General features: G+C 43.9%; 1 protein-coding gene across 2 annotated transcripts in view; it reads right to left on the reverse strand.

Moving 5' to 3' along the window:
• The window catches only part of LOC140724761 (isthmin-like), a 54,780-nt gene that overhangs the window by 16,760 nt on the left and 15,226 nt on the right, over window positions 1–22,794 (reverse strand). For both annotated transcript variants that reach the window (XM_073039297.1, XM_073039298.1), the window contains exons 3-4: window positions 21,513–21,764; window positions 10,128–10,443 (exon numbers count right to left, since the gene is read on the reverse strand). In XM_073039297.1, coding sequence (XP_072895398.1) covers window positions 10,128–10,443; window positions 21,513–21,764 — 568 coding nt within the window. The remainder of the gene's footprint in view (window positions 1–10,127; window positions 10,444–21,512; window positions 21,765–22,794) is intronic.

Below are 22,794 nucleotides of genomic sequence, written 5' to 3' on the forward strand. Positions count from 1 at the left end.
GCAGAGTTCCTGCAGCATTGTGTATGTTTTGATGTTCATCTATGTGTCTATGTATGTTTGCTCATGTACGTGTGTACGTATGTGCCTGTACATGTATGTGTGTGCATCTGTATGTCTGTGTGTACCCTGTGTTACTAACATATAAGAGTGTTGGTGAAGTGTCTTGCCCCGAAACGTTGACCATTCATTTCCTTAAATACATGCTGCCTGACCTGTTGATTAACTCCTGCATTTTGTATGCATTAATGCAGATTTCCAGCATCTCTATGGGAGTTGAATGTTCTTTGAAAAGCTTCTGTGAATCAGTATGGGCTCTTGACTAGTTAATGCTCCTTAAGCAACACACACTAAATGCTGGAAGTCAGGAAGCTGTTGTGTAGGGGAATAAACCGTCAATGGTTCAGACTGAGACTCGTATTCAAATAATCTTTTCTTCAAGGAATCTTACTGATTTTACGACATTCACTGATAATATTAATGAATACTACCAATAATCAGGACCTGACATCACAGAAAAAGCCCTCCCCACCAATGAGCATATTTACAAAGAGCATTGCCACAAGAGAGACGTATCCATCACCAAGACCCCCACCATCAAAGCCACGCCGTGTTCTTGATGCAGCCATCGATAAGGAGGTTCAGGAGCTTTAAGTTTCATACCACTAGGTTCAGGAACAGTTAATACCCTTCAACCATCAGGCTCCTGAACCAGCGTGGATAACGTCACTCACTTCTGCACTCAACTGGTCACTGAACACAATTTATGGACTCACTTTCAAGGTCTCGACTACTCATTGTCTCAGTTATTTTACTATTTATTTTATTTAGAGATTCAGCCTGGATCAAGCCCTTTTGGTCCAACAGGGAGGAACAACCTCTTCATAGATGATGTCGGAATTGAACTCTGAATTTCGATGCTGAGCTGTAGTGGAGTCACACTAACTGCTACACTATCATGGTGCCCTATTAATAATTATTTTTTTGTATTTGCAATTTGTCTTCTTTTGCACATTGGTTGTTTATCTGTCTTCGTGTGCAGTTTTTCATTAATTCTACTGTATTTCTTTGTTCTACCGTGAATGCCTGCAAGAAAATGAATCTCAGGGCAGTATGCTGAGACATAATACGTATTTCAATAATAAATTTACTTTGAACATTGAACTGACTGAAGCAATTGAGAGATTGATTCATATGAGATTGTTCAGACAATTAAATGGAAATGCAGTTTGCAAAACAAGGTTGAGAAATGAAGGTGAAATGATTATTTCTTTATTCAGCCTTTGCTTACAGCCCCAAACAACTTCAGTCCAATATCAGCAACAGCTGGCAGGATCCAGCGATAATTTTAATTGAATATGCCAAACTCGGAATCTGTGCAAACGCGAATAGGAAATAATTGACACAACAACAATCAGAAATCACTGAGTACAGTGAAAAGACAAAAAATCTATTCCCTGTTATCTCAGAGTACGATCTAGGTCAGCAAAATGTAAAGACGCAGGTTTGACATATGATGGTCAGGAACACCAGTGCCAGAGGACTCCGTTAACCCAGGAGACTCATCAATCACTGGGCTCTGTCGATGAGGAGGTAAACTCAGACCCCTAGGGAACACAAACCTTCCACGGGAGAGATTTGCTTTTGATTACTTGGTGCTAAATGCACACAGAGTTTCAGCTGCTGTTTGTTCTCTTCACCTGGACATCGGCTTTAAGTGTACCAAAGTTGCTGAATGAAGACAACCGGTGGACGGTAGCTACTCAGTGTCTGTGATCAAAGTCAAACCTCCCCCTCAAAAGCTCTGAGTCACTGGGCAAAGTGACTTTACCATTGATAAAAGTTCCAGGCCAGTCTGTGATACTCTAACCAGGAGTCCACAGTTCTGATTGGGTATTGCCAGAGCTTTGATCACATCGTTCTCTCTGCCACCCCTGTGGCTGACCAAAATATTTATCCTCACTCTGTGCAAATTCCCAGGCCAATTGGATAACTTTGGATCAAAAAATAAACAAGTTGCTGGAGGAACTCAGTGAGTCAGGCATCATCTGTAGAAGGAAAGGGATGTCGGGTCATAACCCTGTATCAGATTCCAGCTTACAGCCATAGAGTCATACTGCATGGTAACAGGCCCTTCGGCCCATCTAGTCCATGCTAAAACCATTTAAACTGCCTACTCTCGACCTGCAGTGGGACCATAGCCCTCCCTATCCCTACTATCCATGTACCTATTCAAACTTCTCAAACATTGAAATCAGGCTCACATGGACCACTTGTGCTGGCAGCTCATTCCACGCTCTCATGACTCTCTCAGCGAAGACGTTTCCCCTCATGTTCCCCTTAAACTTTTCACCTTTCACCCTTAATCCATGACCTCTGATTGTAGTCCCACCCAACCTCAGTGGAAAAAGCCTACACCTCATAATTTTGTATACCTCTATCAAATCTCTTCGTAATCTTCTATGTTCTAACAGAGTAAAGTCCTAACCTATTCAATCTTTCCTTATAACTCAGGTCCTCCAGACCTGCCAACATTCTTGTAAATCTTCTCTGAACTCTTTCAACCTTGTATACATCTGTCTTCAGGAAGGGCAAGATGAAGGAACACACACCAATCCTCATAGAGGGATCAGAAGTGCAGAGAGTGAGCAGCTTCAAGTTCCTGGGTGTCAAGATCTCTGAGGATCTAGTAGTTATAAAGAAGGCAAGACAGCGGCTATACTTTATTAGGAGTTTGAAGAGATTTGGCATGTCAACAAATAGATTCAAAAACTTCTATACTTGTACTGTGGAAAGCATTCTGACAGGCTGCATCACTGTCTGGTATGGAGGGGCTACTGCACAGGACCGAAGGAAGCTACAGAAGGTTGTAAATCTAGTCAGCTCCATCTTGGGCACTAGCCTACAAAGTACCCAGGACATCTTTAGGGAGCGGTGTCTCCATTATTAAGGAGCTCCAGCACACAGGGCATGCTCTTTTCTCATTGTTACCATCAAGCAGGAGATACAGAAGCCTGAAGGCACACACTCAGTGATTCAGGAACAGCTTCTTCCCCTCTGCCAACTGATTCCTAAATGGATACTGAAGCTTTGGACACCACCTCACTTTTTTTATATACAGTATTTCTTTTTTTGCATGTTGTTTTTTAATCAATTCAATATACATAATTGATTTACTTGTTTATTTAGTTTTTAAATTTTTTTTCTCTCCTATATTATGTATTGCATTGAACTGCTGCTGCTAAGTTAACAAATTTCACGTCACATGCCGGTGATAATAAGCCTGATTCTGATTCCCGCAGGTAGGTGACCAAAACTGCACACAATACTCCAAATTTGGCCTCATCAATGTCTTATACAACTTCAACATAACATCCCATCTCCTGTACTCAATACATTGATTTATGAAGGCCAATGTGCCAAAAGCTTTCTTAACAACTCTGTCTACCTGTGACACCACTTTCAATGAATGATGGACCTGTATTGCCAGACCTCTTTGTTCTACCAGACTCCTCAGTGTCCTACGTTCACGGTGTAAGACTTAAACTGGTTGGTTCTACCGAAGTGCAAAAACTTCGCAACTGTCTACATTAAACTCCTTCTGCCATTTTTTAGCCAATTTTTCCAGCTGGTCCAGATCCCTCTGTAAGCCATGATAACCTTCTTGCAGTCCACTACCCCCAAATTTTGGTGTCATTCACAAATTTGCTGATCCAGTTTGCAACATTATCATCTAGATCATTGATATATAGAACAAACAAGAAAGGACTCAATACACATCCCTACAGCACTTGACTAGTCAGAGGCCTCCAGTCAGAGAGGCAGCCATCTACTCCCACAAAGCCAATGTCTAATCCAATTTACTACCTCATCTTGAATGCTGATCAACTGAACCTTTATGACCAACCTCCCATGCAGGACTTTGTCAAACGCCTTGCTAATGTCCATGAAGACAACATCCACTGCCTTGCCTTCATCCACTTTCCTGGTAAACTTCCTCGAAAAACTCTACAAGATTGGTTAGATGTGACCTACCACGCACAAAGCCATGCTGACTATCCTTAATCGGTCCATGTCTATCCAAATATTTATATATCTGGTCCCTTAGAATACCTTCCAAACACTTTCCCACAACCAATGTCAGACTCGTCGGTCTATAATTTCCTGGTTAATGTTTAGAGCCTTTTTTAAACAGTAGAACATTAGCTATCCTCCAACCCTCTGTTACCTCTCCTGGCACAAAGGACGATTTAAATATCTCTGCTTGGGCCCAGCAATTTCTGCACTTGCCTCCCGTAGGGTCCGAGGAAACACCATGTCAGGGCCTGGGGATTTATTCACCCTGATTTGCCTCAGGACAGCACACACCTCCTCCTCCTCTGTAATCTGTACAGGGTCCGTGAAGTTGATGCAGCTTTGCCTCACATCTATAGACTCTGTGTCCATCTGAGTGAATACAGATGCAAACATTTATTTAAGATCTCTCCCACCTGTTTTAGCTCCGCACATAGATTACCAATCTGGTCTTCCAGAGAATCAGGTTTGTCCCTTGCAATCCTTTTGCTCTTAACATTTCTGTAGAATCCCTTAGGATTGTCTTTCACATTGTCTGAAGAGCTTCTGCAGTCTCTTACATCTCTGAATAATCTTTGATTGCCAATCAGTCTTTTTATCTGGAGCAGAGAAGAGTTCCCAGACAGTGGAAAACATTCTGTATTGTCCCGGTACCGAAGAAACCACAACCAAAGGAGTTCTCAAACTAGATCTAGGCCTCATATGGAGCCAGTGATCATTAATGGAGAATGTGTGGAGCAGGTTAAGACCTACAAATATCTGGGAGTACAGTTAGACGAGAAGCTAGACTGGACTGCCAACACAGATGCCTTGTGCAGGAAGGCACAGAGTCGACTGTACTTCCTTAGAAGGTTGGCGTCATTCAATGTCTGTAGTGAGATGCTGAAGATGTTCTATAGGTCAGTTGTGGAGAGCGCCCTCTTCTTTGTGGTGGCGTGTTGGGGAGGAAGCATTAAGAAGAGGGACGCCTCACGTCTTAATAAGCTGGTAAGGAAGGCGGGCTCTGTCGTGGGCAAAGTACTGGAGAGTTTAACATCGGTAGCTGAGCGAAGGGCGCTGAGTAGGCTATGGTCAATTATGGAAAACTCTGAACATCCTCTACATAGCACCATCCAGAGACAGAGAAGCAGTTTCAGCGACAGGTTACTATCGATGCAATGCTCCTCAGACAGGATGAAGAGGTCAATACTCCCCAATGCCATTAGGCTTTACAATTCAACCGCCAGGATTAAGAACTTTTTAAAAGCTATTATTAATGCTTTTTGAGATAGTGATTTAGATGCATATCATATTTTTTACTGAGTTAAGTATTGTATGTAATTAGTTTTGCTACAACAAGTGTATGGGACATTGGAAAAAAAGTTGAATTTCCCCATGGGGATGAATAAAGTATCTATCTATCTATCTATTTTTATAACAAACAAGGACCTGATTTATTTTTAATTGGCCTTTAGTTTTCCCATAATTTTCTCTTCTCCACCTGCTCCCTTTGCGCAAAAGATACAAAAGCTTGAGAAGATGGTCCAACAGACTCAAGGACAGCTTCTGTCCTGCTGTTATTAGTTTTTTGAACAGACTCTTATAACAGATGCCACTCCCACCCCTCTCTACATCGGTGGCACAGCATCACGGCTGTGAGCAGTTTCAAACTGCCGGGAGTGCACATTCACACAACCTCTCCTGGTCCCAGAACGCATCACACACAATCAGGAAAGCTCACCAGTGCCTCCGCTTTCCGACGAGGCTGAAGAGAGCTGGACTCTGCACATCCATACTCACGTCTTTCTACAGAGGCTCAGCAGAGAGCATCCGAACAAGCTGTATGACTGCATGGTACAGGGACGGCACTGCAGCGGTCAGGAAAGCACCACAACGGGTAGTCAAAACTACCCGAAGCATCACTGGCATCAGCTACCCGTCGTCAAGGATGTATGTACAGAAAGGTGCCAGAAATGAGCCAGTAACATCATGGAGGATCCTATCCACCCTGCTCACAGATTGTTTGTCCCACTCCCATCAGGGAGGAGGCTGTACAGCATCCACACCAGGACCACCACACTCAAAAACAGGTACTTTCCCCAAGCAGTAAGGCTGATCAACCCCTCCACAGCCCCACCACCACTACTTCATCATTTCCCATCAGTCACATTATGACCAGACACTCCTGTGCCTAGTGTCACGGCATGGACATACAATCAATGCATATCAGCTATTTATATATTTATATTTATTGTGGGTCTTTTGTGCTGCATTGGATCTGGAGTAACAATTATTTTGTTCTCCTTTACACTTGTGTGCTAAAAATGACATTAAACAATCTTGAATCTAAAGCTGAAGTTTTGATCTCACACTCTACCTCATCATGGACCAAGCACATTATTTGTCAACTGCTCTGCACTTTCACTGTAAGTGAACACCATAATGTGCTTTCTGTTGTTCTTTATTTCTCTTGTACTTCTTCAGTGTGCTTATGTATGGAATGATCTTTATTCTATTTTAGCTTTTTATCTAGAGATATGGCATGGTAGGGCCCTTCCAGCCCAACGAGCCCACACTGCCCAATTACACCCATGCGACCAATTCACCTACTAACCCTACCGTATTAACTGTACATCTTTGGTATGTGGGAGGAAACCAGAGCACCTGGAGGAAACCCGCGCAGTCATGGGGAGGACGCACAAACTTCTTACAGGTGGTAACGGAAGTTGAACCTGGTGTGTTGGCACCATAATAGAGTTATGCTAGCCACTATGATACCTGTTTGGATGGCATGGAAAACAAAGCTTTTCACTGTATATTAGTATGTGTGGATAAAATAAACCAATTACCATTGGGCCCTCATGATTAATCCCCAGCTGGAGCACACTCTAGATGAATCCTTGCATCTAGCCACCTTCTACACACAGTCTGTGCTGTGCCATTGTTCAGCTGTGGGATTTAGATATTGACATGATTTTATCAGTGACTGACTTCCTCTGTGTGTTTAGGGTGGAAAAAGAGGAGTTGCATTTATATAGCACCTTTCATAACTTCAGATCATCACAACTACTAATTTCACTACTACAGAACTAAACTCATAGAACCATGGAGCACTACAGCACAGAAAAAGGCCCTTCAACCCATCTAGTCCATATCAATCTGTTACCAGATTGATACCAGAGGCATCTGAACCAGAGGCCTCCATATGCCTCCTATCCATGTACCTACCCAAACATCTCTTAGATGTGGCAATCAGACCTGTATCCACCAGCACCACTGACAGTTCATTCCACACTTTCACTATCCTCTGAGTGAAGAAACTCCCTCTCGTGTTTCCCTTAGATATTTCACCTTTCACCCTTAACCTGTGACTACCACCACCAGGTTTAGGAACAGTAATTACCCCTCAACCATCAGGCTCTTGAACTAAAGGTGATAAACCTCACTCAATGTCACTTGCCCCATCACTGAAATATTCCCACCACCTATGGAGTTACTTTCCAGGACTCTTTATGTCATGTTCTTGATATTTATTGCTTATTTTTTTTTGTATTTCCACAGTTTGTTGTCTTCTGCATTCTGGTTGAACACCTTCGTTGCGCGGTCTTTCGCTGATTCTGTTATGGTTATTATTCTATAGATTTATTGAGTATGCCCACAAGAAAATGAATCTCAGGGTTATATATGGTGACATAGATGTACTTTGATAATAAAATTTACTTTGAACTTTGACCTTTAATTCTAGTCTCACCAAACTGAAAAAAGCTGGTTTGCTTTTACGCTATCTTTATTTTATATACCTCTGTCAAACCTCTCCTCCACTCCAGGGAATATACTCCTAACCTGTTCAGCCTTTCTCTTTAACTCAGCTTCTCGAGTTTTGGCAATTAGAAACACAAGAGACTTCGTTGGTCAGTGCAGATTGGAATTGCGAAGTTTGGATGCTTGCTTGTGACTCTCTGCAGAACATGGCCAGCTGTTGAAACACCTTACAAATGCACCCCCAGAGCTCTCACCAGTGGGTCAGCCTGAATCAGGATCACTTCATCCTGACTAATCCAGAAGTGGTAATGGAACACAGAATGAATCCAAACCTGAGTCAGATGGGTTCGGGAAAAACTGACCCTCCTGAGAATAAGTCACCCTATCTTATTTGAAATGTTCCCTTTGATTTGTAATAACTAGTGTGTGTAAGAATCTTGTGCTGTGCAATTTTTTTGCTCAGTGACAACATATGCGCACTGAATAATTTCTTCAATAAAAATAGCATAAATAAGCCAGTTCTAAAATCTGCAGACAAATCATTGCAAACTTCACGTTGTCAACACCGCCTGCGTCACAAACTGGAAAAGGTGTGATTTTGTGCAATTGTGACATATACTTAACATGCCAGTGAGATAGAGGGTGACAACCTTTGTGTGCTAGTAGCAAAAGACGTGCGTGCACGCACATGTGCACACCTTAGAGGGAACGTTACTAACTTGGGAAGATGGCAGGAGGACTGGGACAGAGGGACCTCAGTTATCTAGGTTTGAGCCCGCTCTCTGGTGCTGTCTCTGCGGAGTTTACATATTCTTCCTGTGACCACATGGTACCCAGATCACCAAGACAACTGGCCACTCTAAATCATCTTATTATGTATGTACTGTAGATATGTAGGGCATGCAAGAGAGAAAAGGTATTGAGGAAATTAGTGGGGAGAAATGATTGTTGGGACTCAGGTCAATCAGATGGGTCCAGAGGTTGGAGGCCCAGTGACTGCGTATCCATGGCCAATGCTCTGGAGGCTGGAGGGACGTCTATGTCTGTGCGTGGGTGGGGGTGGGAAAGGTGTTTGCTTTTGTTGGTGCTCGTTGCATGTTGTTCTGCCAAGCATTGTGGGTTGGCGATGTTGGTGCCAGAATGTGTGGTGACACTTGCGGGCTGCCCCCGGCACTTCCTCAGATTGTGCTGTTTGTTAACACATGTACATGTGATTACTAAATAAATCTAATTATTTTATTATTATAAGGAGGCCATTGAGGAGTCACTGTAGTGTAGTGGTTAACATAACGCTTTACAGTGCCAGCAACCCAGGTTCAATTCCCGCCACTGCCTGGAAGGAATTTGTACTTTCTCCCTGTGACCAGGTTGCTTTTGTCCAGGTGTTCCAGTTTCCTCCCACAGTCCGAAGACGCACTGTCTGGTAGGTTAATTGGTCATTGTAAATTGTCCCATGATTAGACTAGGATTAAACTGGAGGATCGCTGTGCAGCCTGGCTCAAATGGCTGGAAGGGCCTATTCCATTCTTTACCTCAATAAATAAATTAATAAGTAAATAAAAGGGAAAATGGAGAAAAGCAAATATGAGGATTGTATGCAATAGAAGTCTCCCAATCAGATCAAGATTCAATTTATTTGTCACGTGTACGTCGAAACATACAGTGAAATGTGTCATTTGCGTTCACAACCAACACACCTGCGGGTGTGCTGGGGGCAGCCCGCAAGTATTGCCACACATTCCAGCGCCAACGTGGCATGTCTAGAATGCTCATCAGAACAAAACAGAACACAACAAGTACGATACAACAACTGGAAGACAAGCCTTGTTCCTCCCTCCAACCCATTCAAAGGGTGATCTGAGTGAAAGAGGGAGAACTAAAAGTCCTTCCCCCTGCTTCAGGATCTCTGGCTTGGTTTGAAGATCAGAGCAGGCCTTTCAGAAGTGAAGTTAAGCAACACTTCCACACACTGAGAGTTGAAAACAACCTGAAACCTCTTCCACAAACTCTAATTGATCCCGGATCTTGATTTGCTATTAATTAAGACAGTCATTTTTTAGCTAATTCCCCAATTTTTCCCTCTCAAGATATTCTACACATCCAGAATTGTAAATCTGAGACTTAGACCTTTGTTAAATTAATGCCTCAATGAAGATGGGACAAGATATACATGAATTTAGAGCACAGGTTGGCCACAATCCTACTGATGTTCGAGAAGCTAAGTGAACCTTCTGTCACTTTGATTGAACTCGATTATGATTTGTGCAGTGGGGCTCACTAGGTGAAAGAATGAAGCCCAGAGTTAGTCAACTCACCGTAGTTAAACTTCTCCTTGGAGGACCAGCTCTTGTGTATTGGCCAGTTCCTATCCCAAACTCCATCCAACGTGCTGAGAAATGTATCCTCCCCCTCGTACTCCATTGCATAATCCTCCTCCTCGTCACCGTCCATCCCGTTGGCCGAGTCCAAGCTTCCCATCTCAGACGAGTCCGGATATTCCCAAAACAAGGGCCAGAAGATGTCCTTGTGAGACAGCCATTCAGCCGAGGAGATGGACCAGTCATTCCTATTTCCCTTTAGCAGATCCATCTCGATTTCCGCCTGGGGGTCATCTACCACCTCAATGGTTACCTGTCGAACACAGAACATAAATACCATTTGCTCCCAATAACTGTAACCCTTTTTTTGTGTTAAAATCCCAACTTATTTTAGAGTCATAGAATTCAGCAGGCCCACTGGCCCAACCTATCCACACCAACCACGTTGTCTGATGGAGCATTTGACCCATATCCCTCTCAACTTTTCCTATCCAGGAACCTTTTAAAATATCTTTTACACATTTGTTTTACCTCCAGGAAACTACATTGCCTCTCTCAGTGAGACTGGATATCTCTCAATCCTTTAGAGTTCTATTGACTTTATTTTATGATTGACCATCAACTCATCGGGTTTATTGACATTCAGTTATTGAAAGCTGTCGAGTTCAGTTTTGCTGCTTGCCAAGTCAGATTTTAACTTCATTCATCCAGGAACCTTCCTTGGAACTTCTATGTATCTTTCTATTTCTCAGTAATGCTTCTCTCCCCTCTCACACAACTCTCCTGAAGCCATTGCCTCACAAGACCATCAGACAGTGGAGCTAACAAATCTGCTCCATCATTCGATCGTGGCTGATTTAACAAGGAACAAAAGCAGAAGTTGTTCAGGTGATGCTTCAGTCCTGTTCCATCCACCCTGTAAGATCCATTATATCATAAGACATTGGAGCAGAATTAGGCCATTCATGGCCTATCTTATGCCTCTCCACTTTCCCAGATAATCCTTGCTTTGAAAACCATTCAACCTCAGCCCATTCTGTGACTGGGCATCCATAACCTCCTTGGATAGTGAACCTCAAAATATCACAGCTTTCTGTGTAAAGAACGTTCTCCCCACTCCTGTCCACTATGGCTGGCCTCCTATTCTTATATGTGGTCTCAAGTTCTAAACTTTCCAACCAAAGGAAGCAGTCCAATAGTATATACCTCCCCTTCCCCATCAGGATCTCGTGTGACTCAATCACTGCTCATTCTTCCAAACTCTAGTGAGAATGATCAATTTAGAACATAGAGCAGTACAGCCAGTACAGGCCCTTTGGCCCACACTGTAGTGCTGCCCTTTTAACCTACTCCAAGTTCAGTCTAACCCTTTCCTCCCACAGAACCGTTCATTTTTCTATCATCCATTTGCCTATCTTAAGAGTCTCTTAAATGTCCCTAATGTGTCTGCCTTTACCATCTGACCGTGCTTTCCACACACCACCACTCCATGTAAAAATCTAGCTCTGACATCCCCCTTATACTTTCCTCCAATTACCTCAAAACTATGCCCTCTTGTATTAGTCATTTCCATCCTGGGAAAATGTTTCTGGCTGTCCACTCCATCTGTGCCTCTCTCAATTCCCCTCTCATCTTCATCTCCAAAGAAAAAACCCTTAGCACACTCAACCTATTCTCATAAGACATGTTCTGTAATCCAGGCAACATCCTGGTGAATCTCCTCTGCACCCTCTCTGAAGTGTGGTCTCCCAGAGTTTTATAGAGCTGCAACATTAAACTGCAGCTCTTGAACTCAATCCCATGACTAATGAAGGCCAAAACATGATATGCTTTCTTAACCAGCCTATCAACTTGTACGTCAACTTTGAGGGATCTATGGATGTGGACTCTGAGATCCCTCTATTCCTTCACACTGCTAAGAATCCTGCCAGTAACCCTGCACTCTGCCTTCAAGACTGACCTTCCAAAACGTTCTTCAACCTCTTATCCTGGAAGTAGATCCGGCACCTCTCTGCAACTCCAACTCTGTGGCAGGTGTATTTACTAGAAAGTCACCCAGTGCTCCAGGTTCACCTCCAGTCCTCTGCAAATTTTGTAGTAGTTGTTCACTCTGTCAGAGTCCCGAATCCCAGGACTTCAGTTCAGCATTTGTCTGGTTTTAGCTTTCTCAATTAACCCACTCAGATCTATGGGATACTGAGTGGTGCAGTGATAGTGTCACTTGCAGTGACGCTGAAGAGGCCATTCAGGCCGTTGAGTCCATGCTGGCTCTCAGCAGCCCCCTTTATCTCAATTCCACTTTTCTTCTTTCCTTGTATCTTGCAGAGATTAAAAGATCTTTGCAAGCTTAACTTCATTTGTCACCCTCCAAGAGGGCTAGAACCTTGTCATTGGGTTTGGAGGCTTGCGTGCCTCAGTGAACTAGAGACCTATGTTGGCTGGAGTCAGGGCTTTATACTTTGGCTCCTGGTAGGGTCACCCATGCCAAACAGGTCAAAGGGTAGAGGCCACTCACTGGTCCTCCAGGTTCAGGAGATCAGCTCAGGGCTAATAACCCTGACTGGTAAAACAAAATTGTTATGGAAACAGCAATGAGGAATCCTTCTACATCAGAGTGTGACGGTATTCCTGAGTCTCCACCCTGGACTTGCATGACTGACAATAGTGAAAGCTGAGAGGAAACTGGAGCATCTGGAGGAAACACATGCAGTCACAGGGAGAACATACAGATTTCTTACAGGCAGTGTCGGGAATCGAACCCCGATTGGTGAACGCTGGCACTAACCACTACGCTACCATGCCATGTCTCTCTTAGACGTGTTCATGAACTCCCCACTTACATTGTCCTTTGCCACCTCCCTACACAAAGCCAGTCAATAGCTTTCAATAGCCACTTAACCCATCAACACTTCTTTGGGATTGTGGGGTGGGGGAGGGTGGTAATGGAGAACCCTGAGAAACCCACATGGTTACAGGGGGAGCATACAGACTTCACACAGCCCCAGGGAGAACGTGCAGACTCCACTCTGCACACAAGAGTGGGATTAAACCTGGCTGCTGGACTTGTGAGGCAGCAGCATGAATTCGACCAGTAACCCAGTGGTCACGACTTACAGTCTTGTGACCTGATCCCAAATCCCTGAGGAAGTTAAAAACAACATTTCTGAGCAATGATGGCCAGGAAAACCACAGGATTCTTGTAAAGAATACCCTGAGGGAAGTCTGTCGTTGTCACTCATCTGGTATGTGAGTGAAAACCCACAGTCCGGTGGTTATCTCTGAAGAATTGGTATTTGGTGTATTATTGTCACCTAGACCGAGATACAGTGGGGAAGGTTCTTGCTTGCATACATTTCAGATGAGCCATTTCCTTACAGAATTACATCAAGGTAGTAAAATGTGGAAAAAAAGACAGAATGGAGAATCTTGTGTTACAGTTACAGAGAAAATATAGTGCAGATAGACAACAAGGTGCAAAGGTCACACAAGACAGAATGAGATATCAGAGATTCATCATCAGCACATGAGAGATGTGTTCAAGAGTTTGATAACAGCGTGTTATAAGCCTGATGGTACGTGTTCTTAGGCTTCTGCATTGTCTGCCAGACTTGAGGGGGTAAAGAAAGACTGGGGTAAGAGGGGTCTTTGACTATTATACACAGAAGCAGGATTAGGCCATTCAGCCCATCAAGTTTGTTCTGCCATCCTAACATGGCTGACTTATTATCCCTCTCAACCCCGTTCTCCCTGTAACCTTTGATGTCCTGACTACTCAAGAAACGATCAACCTCTGCTTTAATAGGCCCAATGACTTGGCCTCCATAGCCATCAGAGGCAATGAATTCCACAGATTCACTAACAGCTGGCAAATGAAATACTTCCTCATCTCTATTATAAATGGACAGCCGTCTAACCCGAGGCTGTGCCCTCTGGTCCTCAACTCCCCCACTGTAGGAAAGATCCTCTCCACATCCACTCTATCTAGGCCTTTCAATATTCCATAGATTTCAATGAAATCCCCCTCATTCTTCTAAACTGCAGTAACTACAGGCCCAGAACCATCAAATGCTTCTCATATGTTAATCCCTTCACTCCAGCAATCATTCTCGTGAACCTTCTCTGGGCCATTTCCAATGCCAGCACATCTTTCCTTAGATAAGGGGCCCAAATCTGCTCACAATACTCCCGAGTGTGGTCCACCTCATGCCTTATAGAGCCTCAGCATCACATCCTCGCTTTATATTTCAGTCCTCTCGAAATGAATGCTAACATTGCACTTGCTTTCCTTTCCACTGACTCATCTTGCAAGTTAACCTTTAGGGAATCCTGCACAAGGGCCCCCAAGTCCCTTTGCACCTCGGATTTTTGAATTTTCTTCCTGTTTAGAAAATATTTTATGTCTTTATTCCTTCTACCAAAGTGCATGACCATACACTTCCCTACGCTATATTCCATCTGCTGGTTCTACGTCCATTCTCCTCATCTGCCTACGTCCTTCTGCAGACTTCCTGCTTCCTGAACACTACCTGATCCTCCCCCTATCTTCATATCGTCTGCAAACCTGACCACAAAGCCATCAGTTCCGTCATCCAAATCATTGACATATAACATGAAAAGAAGTGGTCCCAACTCCAATCCCTGCGGAACACCGCTAGTCACCGACAACCAACCGGAAAAGTCCCAACTTCATTCTCACTCTTCGCCTCTTGCCTGTCAGCCAATTTTCTATTCATGCTAGTATCTTTACCCTAATACCAGGGGCTCTTATAGAGGGTGCTTTGCTGGGACAGAGGATAGGTATTCCATTGGAAGGGAGGCTGGCTTGTGTGATGAATTGAACTGCAGTTTCTTGCAGTGGTTGCCAGACCAAACTGTAATGCATAAGTTCTCTGGTGCATCAGTAAAACTTGGGAAAGGCCATCTGAGACTAGTAAAGGTGGTACAGGGCAATTAGGAGCAGGCATTCATTCATTTATTTAGAGATACAGCATGGTAGCATGCCTTTCCAGCTTGAACGGGCCAAGATCGCCCAACTACACCAATGTGACCAATTAACCTCTAACTTGTGCATCTTTGGAAACCTGAACACCCAGAGGGAACCCACACAGTCATGGGGGGAATGTACAAATTCCTCACAGGCAGCGGTGGGAATTGACCCCAGTAATAATGTTACACTAACTGCTCAGCTACCCTGCCTCCCCAATGTAGAGGGACACAAGCCAGGAAAGTGTATGTCGAGCTGTCGGGGCAGGCTATGCATCAACTAGGCAAAGGTGGTAACTTTGCCAGTAGTGTAGACATCATCCCTAAATAAGACTAACAAGAAAGGTGGAGGTCTTTGGAACCCTCGTCATTGCTATTTATGTGAGCCTAGACATTCTGTCTCAGCTCGGAACAGACTGGGAATCCAGTGTATTCCCAAAACTGGCAAGGCCTACTGAGTGTAGTGTACATTCAAGATACTGAACAGACAGAATCAGAATCAGGTTTAGTATCACTGGCATATGTCATGAAATTTGTTGTTTTGCAGCAACACTACAGTGCAATATACAATAAAAACACTATAAATTACAGTTTGATACATAAATTAAATAAGAGAGGGGAAAAATAGTGAGGAAGTATACATTGGCTCATTGTCTATTCAGAAATCTGAAAGTGGAGGGAAAAAAAGCTGAGTGTGTGTCTTCAGGCTCCTGCACATCGTTCTTGATGGAAGCAATGAGAAGAGGGCATATTCTAAGTGATGGGGTCCTTAATGGCATTGGTGGACAGCAACGTAATGCCCATTATCAGTTGCGATGATACAAAAATTGGCAGAGCTCTGGATGGAGAGAAAGGGTACCAAAGAATTCAGCAGGGATGTAGGCCATTGGGAAATCTGGGCAGAGAAATGGGAGCTGGAGTTTAATCTGGAGAGCGAGGTGCTGCAGTTTGGGAGGTCGTTCGTAAGAGGGAAGTATACAGTAAATGGTAGAGCCCTCAGGAACACTGAGGTACAGAGGGATCTCGGGGTTTAATCCATTGCTCCCTGAAATTGGCACAGTTAGGGTGGTTTAAAAGGTGTACAGCTGGGGCATTGAGTGGCAAAGTCCAAGTTGTAGCTGTATACGACTTTGGTTAGCGCACATCCAGAGAACCACCATCTCTTTATGCTCCTACCATTAGGCAGGAGGTACCGAAGCCTTAAGCCCCACACCACCAGGTTCAGGAAACCACACTGTAGGAAGAGGATGAGAGAGGGGAAGTTTAAAGGAGATTGACGAGGCAGGATTTTTACATAGAGAGAGGTAGGCACCTGGAAGGTAAGTGATGAAAGCAGATATGATAGTGAGGTTTAAGAGCTATTTAGACAGACACATGAACAGGCAGGGAGTGGAAGGATAGAGATCTCCTGCAGGCCTTTGTGCTGCTTAGACTGATCATCATGGTTGGCACAGGCATCGTAAGCTGAGGGGCCTGTTTCGTTTCGATGTTCGGCGAACAATGTAGATTCCATAACCATGGGCTGCGGTGGATAATGTTTCAGATCCCCAGGCAGCATTCCGAATGTAGAGGGACATGAATCAGCGGGCTGTTGGGGGGGGGGGGGTCACAAGGTTATCAGGCGGAGGGTCAACAGGTCAAAGGTTATCAGTTTGGCTCTGAGAACAGCAGAGTAGCCCATTCTCTTATCAGTCCTGATCATGCCTCTGCTGAACTGCTCAAACCCTTCAGCCTCAAGCTGTGAGAATTGTTTTGAACCGGTCAGTGAACAAGTAGCTATGCCAGCTTCCTCTCTACCACCAAGTCGGTGAAGTGTTTAATGAGCCTTTCTGTCCAAGGTTTGAGCTTGTACCTCAGGCACTGGTAAGGAGACACTTCGCTGCCTGAAGCTTTAAACTGTGTCAGAGGTTTGATGGGGTTACACAGGTCAGGCCAGCGTGTACAACACAGACACTGGAAATGGATACTGGCTGTCCAGCTGTGGGACCCAAACCCGAGAGAAACTGGGAAACCGACACTAAAGAACTTTTAAAATATTTTAAATGATAGAATGGGATGGCATATTTGTTTAAAATTTTAGTTAAAAAACAGAGAATGAACAGCAGTGTGACAGAGACTGAGAGAGACATGGAGAAGATTTTAATGTATATTGTACTCGGACCTTACTAGAACCAGGTTAAAATTAAACCTGCATTAATCTCAATGGCTCTTGAAACTTCAAAGCTGCTATTTTCAAAGCGTGTCAAAAAAACCCTAAAATTTCCCATAACAAATTAACAGTCTGGGATTTAACATTCTGTGGAAAAGTCTTAGGCCATATAACCATATAACAATTACAGCACGGAAACAGGCCATCTCGGCCCTTCTAGTCTGTGCCAAACGCTTACTCTCACCTAGTCCCACTGACCTGTTCCTAACCTATCCAATTTTTTAAAAAAATGACAAAATCAAACCCTGCCTCTACTACCTCTACTGGAAGCTTGTTCCACACAGCTACAACTCTCTGAGTAAAGAAGTTCCCCCTTGTGTTACCCCTAAACTTTTGCCCCCTAACTCTCAACTCATGTCCTCTTGTTTGAATCTCCCCTACTCTCAATGGAAAAAGTCTATCCATGTCAACTCTATCTATCCCCCTCATAATTTTAAATACCTCTATCAAGTCCCCCCCTCAACCTTCTACGCTCCAAAGAATAAAGACCTAACTTGTTCAACTTTTCTCTGTAACTTAGGTGCTGAAACCCAGGTAACATTCTAGTAAATCTCCTCTGTACTCTCTCTATTTTGTTGACATCTTTCCTATAATTCGGAGACCAGAACTGTACACAATACTCCAAATTTGGCCTCACCAATGCCTTGTACAATTTTAACATTACATCCCAACTCCTATACTCAATGCTCTGATTTATAAAGGCCAGCATACCAGGCACCTAAGCTTTTGCACAATACTGTAGTAATTTTATGTATTACACCGTATTGCTGCAAAAAAAACCAAATTTCATGACATACATGAGAGATGATAAACCTGATTCTGATATGGGTCTCTGTTGTTGACTGAGAGTGGGAAGGGGAATAGCGAGAGGGGAATCATGGTTGGGAAAAGGGGAAGGGAGAGGGAAATACCAGAGACATTCTGTAATGACGAATAAACGAATTATTTGGAACCAAATGACCTTGCCTGGTGTCTCAGGGCTAGGTGTGTCTGCAACTGCGCCACTCCCTACTCCGGGCGCTCCTTCTCTGACACCTCATCCCACATCCCTCCTGCAACACTCCACCTTCACCATTCCTAACATCCTTTGCTCCCCCCAGACTTACAAACTTGCTCTCTGCTCCTTGCTGACAAATACGCTACCGTGCAAAAGTCTTATGCATCCTAGCTATGTATATACGCCTAGGACCTTTGCACGGTACTGTAGATGTAACACAGTCTTCAGCATTCCTCTACAGATTTTTTCTCGTAACAAGTTAACAGTCTAGGAATTAGATGTAAAACACAATATGAGCAATATCTTGGGATTCATCTACAGATTTTTGAGGAGTTTTCCATGAATGCAATGTAAAAGATTTTATTAGGCTACTCCGCAGTGTACTTTAACTCATTCTGACAAGGGTTTTCTTCATTGTCAGTAACAAGCACTTATACCTACTTATAAGTGGAGAGAAGCATTCCAAAGTGCTGCATGGCCAGTGAACCAAACAAGATGAAAGGGTGAACACTACACAAACTGCTGGAGGAACTCAGCAGGTCAGGCAGCATCAACGGAGAGAAATAAACAGTCGACATTTCGGGCAAATGCCCTTCATCAAAGTTCTAAAGTTCAAAGTCAAAGTAAATTTATTATTAAAGTACATGTATGTCACCATATACAACCCCGAGATTCATCAGGATCTTAATAAATGTTTCACGGTTTCCATGGCCTCCTCTTGTGCCAAAATGAGGCAACCCTCAGGGTGGAGGAGTAATACTATATATTCCGTCTGGGTAGCCTCCAACCTGATGGCATGAATATCGATTTCTCCTTCTGGTTAACAAATTTCCCCCTCCCCCTTCCTCTATTCCCCACTCTGACCTTTTATCTCTTCTCACCTGTTGATTACTTCCGCTTGGGTCCCCTTCTCCTTCTCTTTCTCCTATGGTCCACTCTCCTCTCCAATCAGATTCCTTCTTCTCCAGCCCTTGACCTTTCCCACCCACCTGGCTTCACCTATCACCTTCCAGCCAGCCTCTTTACCCTCCCACAACCTTTTTATTCTGACATCTCCCCTTCCTTCTCAGTCCTGAAGAAGACTCTCAGCCCAAAATCTACTCACTTCCATAGATGCTGCCTGACCAGCTGAGTTTCTCCAGCGTTCTGTGTGTGTTGCTTTGGATTTCCAGCATCTGCAGAATCTCGTGTGTTTAAGGTGAACTCTATTCTTGGTTGGAGAGTGGAGTGTATCAGTTAGTACTACTGCCTCACCACTCCAGGGGCCTGGGTTCGATCCTGACCTAACGTGTTGCTGGGTGCACTGCTTTCCTCCCGAATCCCAAAGACGTGCTGGCAGGGTAACTGACCACTGTAAATAGCCCTAAGTGACCCTCAGTGTCGGTTAATGGCAAAGGAATCAGCGGGGATGTTGATGAGATGGGAGGGAGACTGGGTATTGGGAAATAAGAAAAGAGTTCCGACAAAGAGTCGCATCAGGGAAGAGGTACACGATCCTGAAAACCCAAACACCGTGTTTTAGGAACAGCTTTTCCCCCTCTGCCATCCGATTTCTAAATGTCCTATGAACACATGAACACTGGCTCTCTTTTTCAAAGTTCAAATTAAATTTAATATCAAAGTATGTGTACGTCACCATGTACTACCCTGAGATTCATTCTCTTGTCGGCATTTTTGCGCTATTTATTTTTTAAGATTTATTTCTAATTTTAACTAATAGTAATGCTTCATGTTTAACACTGTATTGCTGCCACAAAACAACAAATTTCACGACATTTGTCAGGGATAATAAACCTGATTCTGATTCTCCTTCCACAGATTCTGCCTGACCTGCTGAATGTTTCCAGTTCTATTTCTATATTTCATTATGATCTTTCACTTTACAGTTTACCCGCACTGCACTCGCTCTGTAACTGTAACACTTTAATCTGTATTCTGTTATTGTTTTCCCTCGTTCTAGCTCAATACACCGTGCAATGAGTTGGTCTGTATGAACAAGCTTTTCACTATCTCAGTACAGGTGACAATAATAAACCAATTCCAATAAGGTTTCAGGTCAGGGATCGCTCATCAGAATTTCTATTGGTGCTTTTTTAATCTTTCCTACATTCTCTCCAGTACGACCACACCCTTCCTATAGTGTGGCAATATTTTAAGGGTGGTGTAATGACGTCAGCAATTTTGTACTCAAGTGGGTCCCATCAATGATGTGAGTGGCCAGTAATTCTGAGGAAAGGTTTTGTCCTGAAATGTTGACTGTTTATTCCCCTTCGTAGGTGCTGCCTGACCTGATGAATTCACCATTTTTTTTTTCTGTTGCTCGTACTTTTATTTCAGATTACCAGCAGCTGCAAGATTTTGGATTTTCATTGAAAACAAAGTTTTGTTTGGGGACCAGGGGATGCTTTTGTTTTTGTTCTAGAAGGTGAAAAGCGATGGGGAGGCAACAAATTCACAGGGAAAATGGACTGAGTGAGCTGCACCGTTGCTGGAGCTGCTACCTCATTAATCCTGTCTGTGTGGAGTTTACACGTTCTCCCTGTGACCGCATTGGTCTCCTCCCAGGTGCTCCGGTTTCTTCCCATGTCCCAAAGACGTGCGCGTTGGTTGGTTAGATTGCTGCTATAAGCTACCGCTACTCTGTAAGTGAGTGGTACAATCTGGGGGGGGGGGGAGCTGATGGGAATGTGGGGAGAATCAACTGTAGGGAATATTGGTTGGGAATGGAATTCTCCTTCAACCCATGGGACAGTGTTGTCCAGGATGACCTCATAGAAATTTATAAAATAAGGTGGATGGTCACAGCCTTTTCCTCAGGGTTGGGCAGTCCAGACTGGAGGGTATGTATATATAAGAAAAGAGGTGAAAAATTTAAAACAGACCCCAGAGGTAACTTCTTTGCACAGAGGCTGTTGGATGTGTGGAATGAACTACCACAGGAAGTAGTTGAGGCATTGGAATGGGTACAGGGAAGGGAAGGGTTTGGGCTGAACCCTGGCAAGTGGGTCTATCAGGAATGCTGTGGTCAGCATGAACCAGATGGGCCAAATGGCCTGTTTCCATGCTGTATTACTTCATATGACTCTATATGGAAATGTATGATGGAATGAGCTTGAGGAACCTCCTCCTGTGACCAAGTTTTCCTGTCAGAGGACAGATAGATATATATATGATAAATCTCTCTCTCTCTCACCTGAATGTTGGGATTCTGTGCATTGATGTCCGCATTGGTTAGGTCGGGGAAGTTCTTCAGGTCCAGGACAAAAGGATTGGTCTCCTCCAGGCCGGACCCATACTTTGTTTGTGCCGGGATGTCTGGTGGTCCTGGGGGTGACCATCGCCGCTTGTGACGGGCTTGGTTGTTAGTCTTCCAGGACTTCAGCTTGTTATCTTCAGCCGTCTCCTCCGGATCCCGGGCCAGCCTTGAAATCGAGTGGCTCTTCACCTTGCGAGGAACGGAGAAAGTCATCAGGGGGAGAAGTCACAGGCAACACTCGAGAAACAGTACCGAGTGATCTTATGGAAGGACAGCTTCTTCCCCCATCCCCACCCCTCCCGCCCGCTGCCATCAGATTCCTGAATGGTCCGTCAACCCACTAACAGCATCTCATTATCCCATCTTTGCACTACCGGAGCATAGAATATTACAGGTCCTTCACTACAGAGCGTTTAACCTACTTTGAGATCAATCTAACCCTCCCCTCCTACATAGCCCTTCATTTTTCTATCATCCACGTGCCTATCTAAGAGTTTCTTAAGTGTCTCTATTGTATCTGGCTCTACCACCACTCTCTGTGTAAAAAACCCACCTCTGACATCTCTCCATTTACTTCTGTCCAGTCACCTCAATATTGTGCCCCCTGGTATTGGCCATTTTCACCATTGATAAGTCTCTGCTTATCAATGTTCCTTCACCAGTGTGCGCAAAAATCTTGAGCCATGTAATTTTTTGCTGAGTGACAACAAGATGTACTCACTGAGTTTTTAAGTGGAAGTAAACCTGAAGCTGTTCTAAGCCATTCCGCTTCAAATGAACTACAAGTCTTTCGTGCTTCACGCCCTTTGTTACTTTGTAGTGAATCATTAATTTCTTCAATAAAAACAGTATAAGTATGCCAGTTCTAAAATCTTCAGTCAAATTATCACAAACTCCACGTTGTCAACACCGTCTGCATCAGAAAGTGGAAAAGGAAATGTGATGGTGTACGATCGTGAAATATACTTAACGTGCCAGTGAGGTAGAGGGTGACAACCTTTTGTGCGCAGTTCAAATTCCTTTGTGTGCTAGTAGCAAAAGATGTGCGTGTTCACCCAAGCACACAACTTAGAGGACTCTACTGTCTATCCACACAGTCTATGCCTCTTACCTTTACACCTCTGCCAAGTCACCTCTCGTTCTCCGAAGAGAAAACCCCTTGCTCGTTCAACCTGTCCTCAAAAGACATGCTCTCTCTCTAATCCAGGCAGCATCTTGG

The sequence above is a fragment of the Hemitrygon akajei genome, chromosome 3 (assembly GCF_048418815.1).
Source record: "Hemitrygon akajei chromosome 3, sHemAka1.3, whole genome shotgun sequence".
NCBI classification, from domain to species: domain Eukaryota; kingdom Metazoa; phylum Chordata; class Chondrichthyes; order Myliobatiformes; family Dasyatidae; genus Hemitrygon; species Hemitrygon akajei.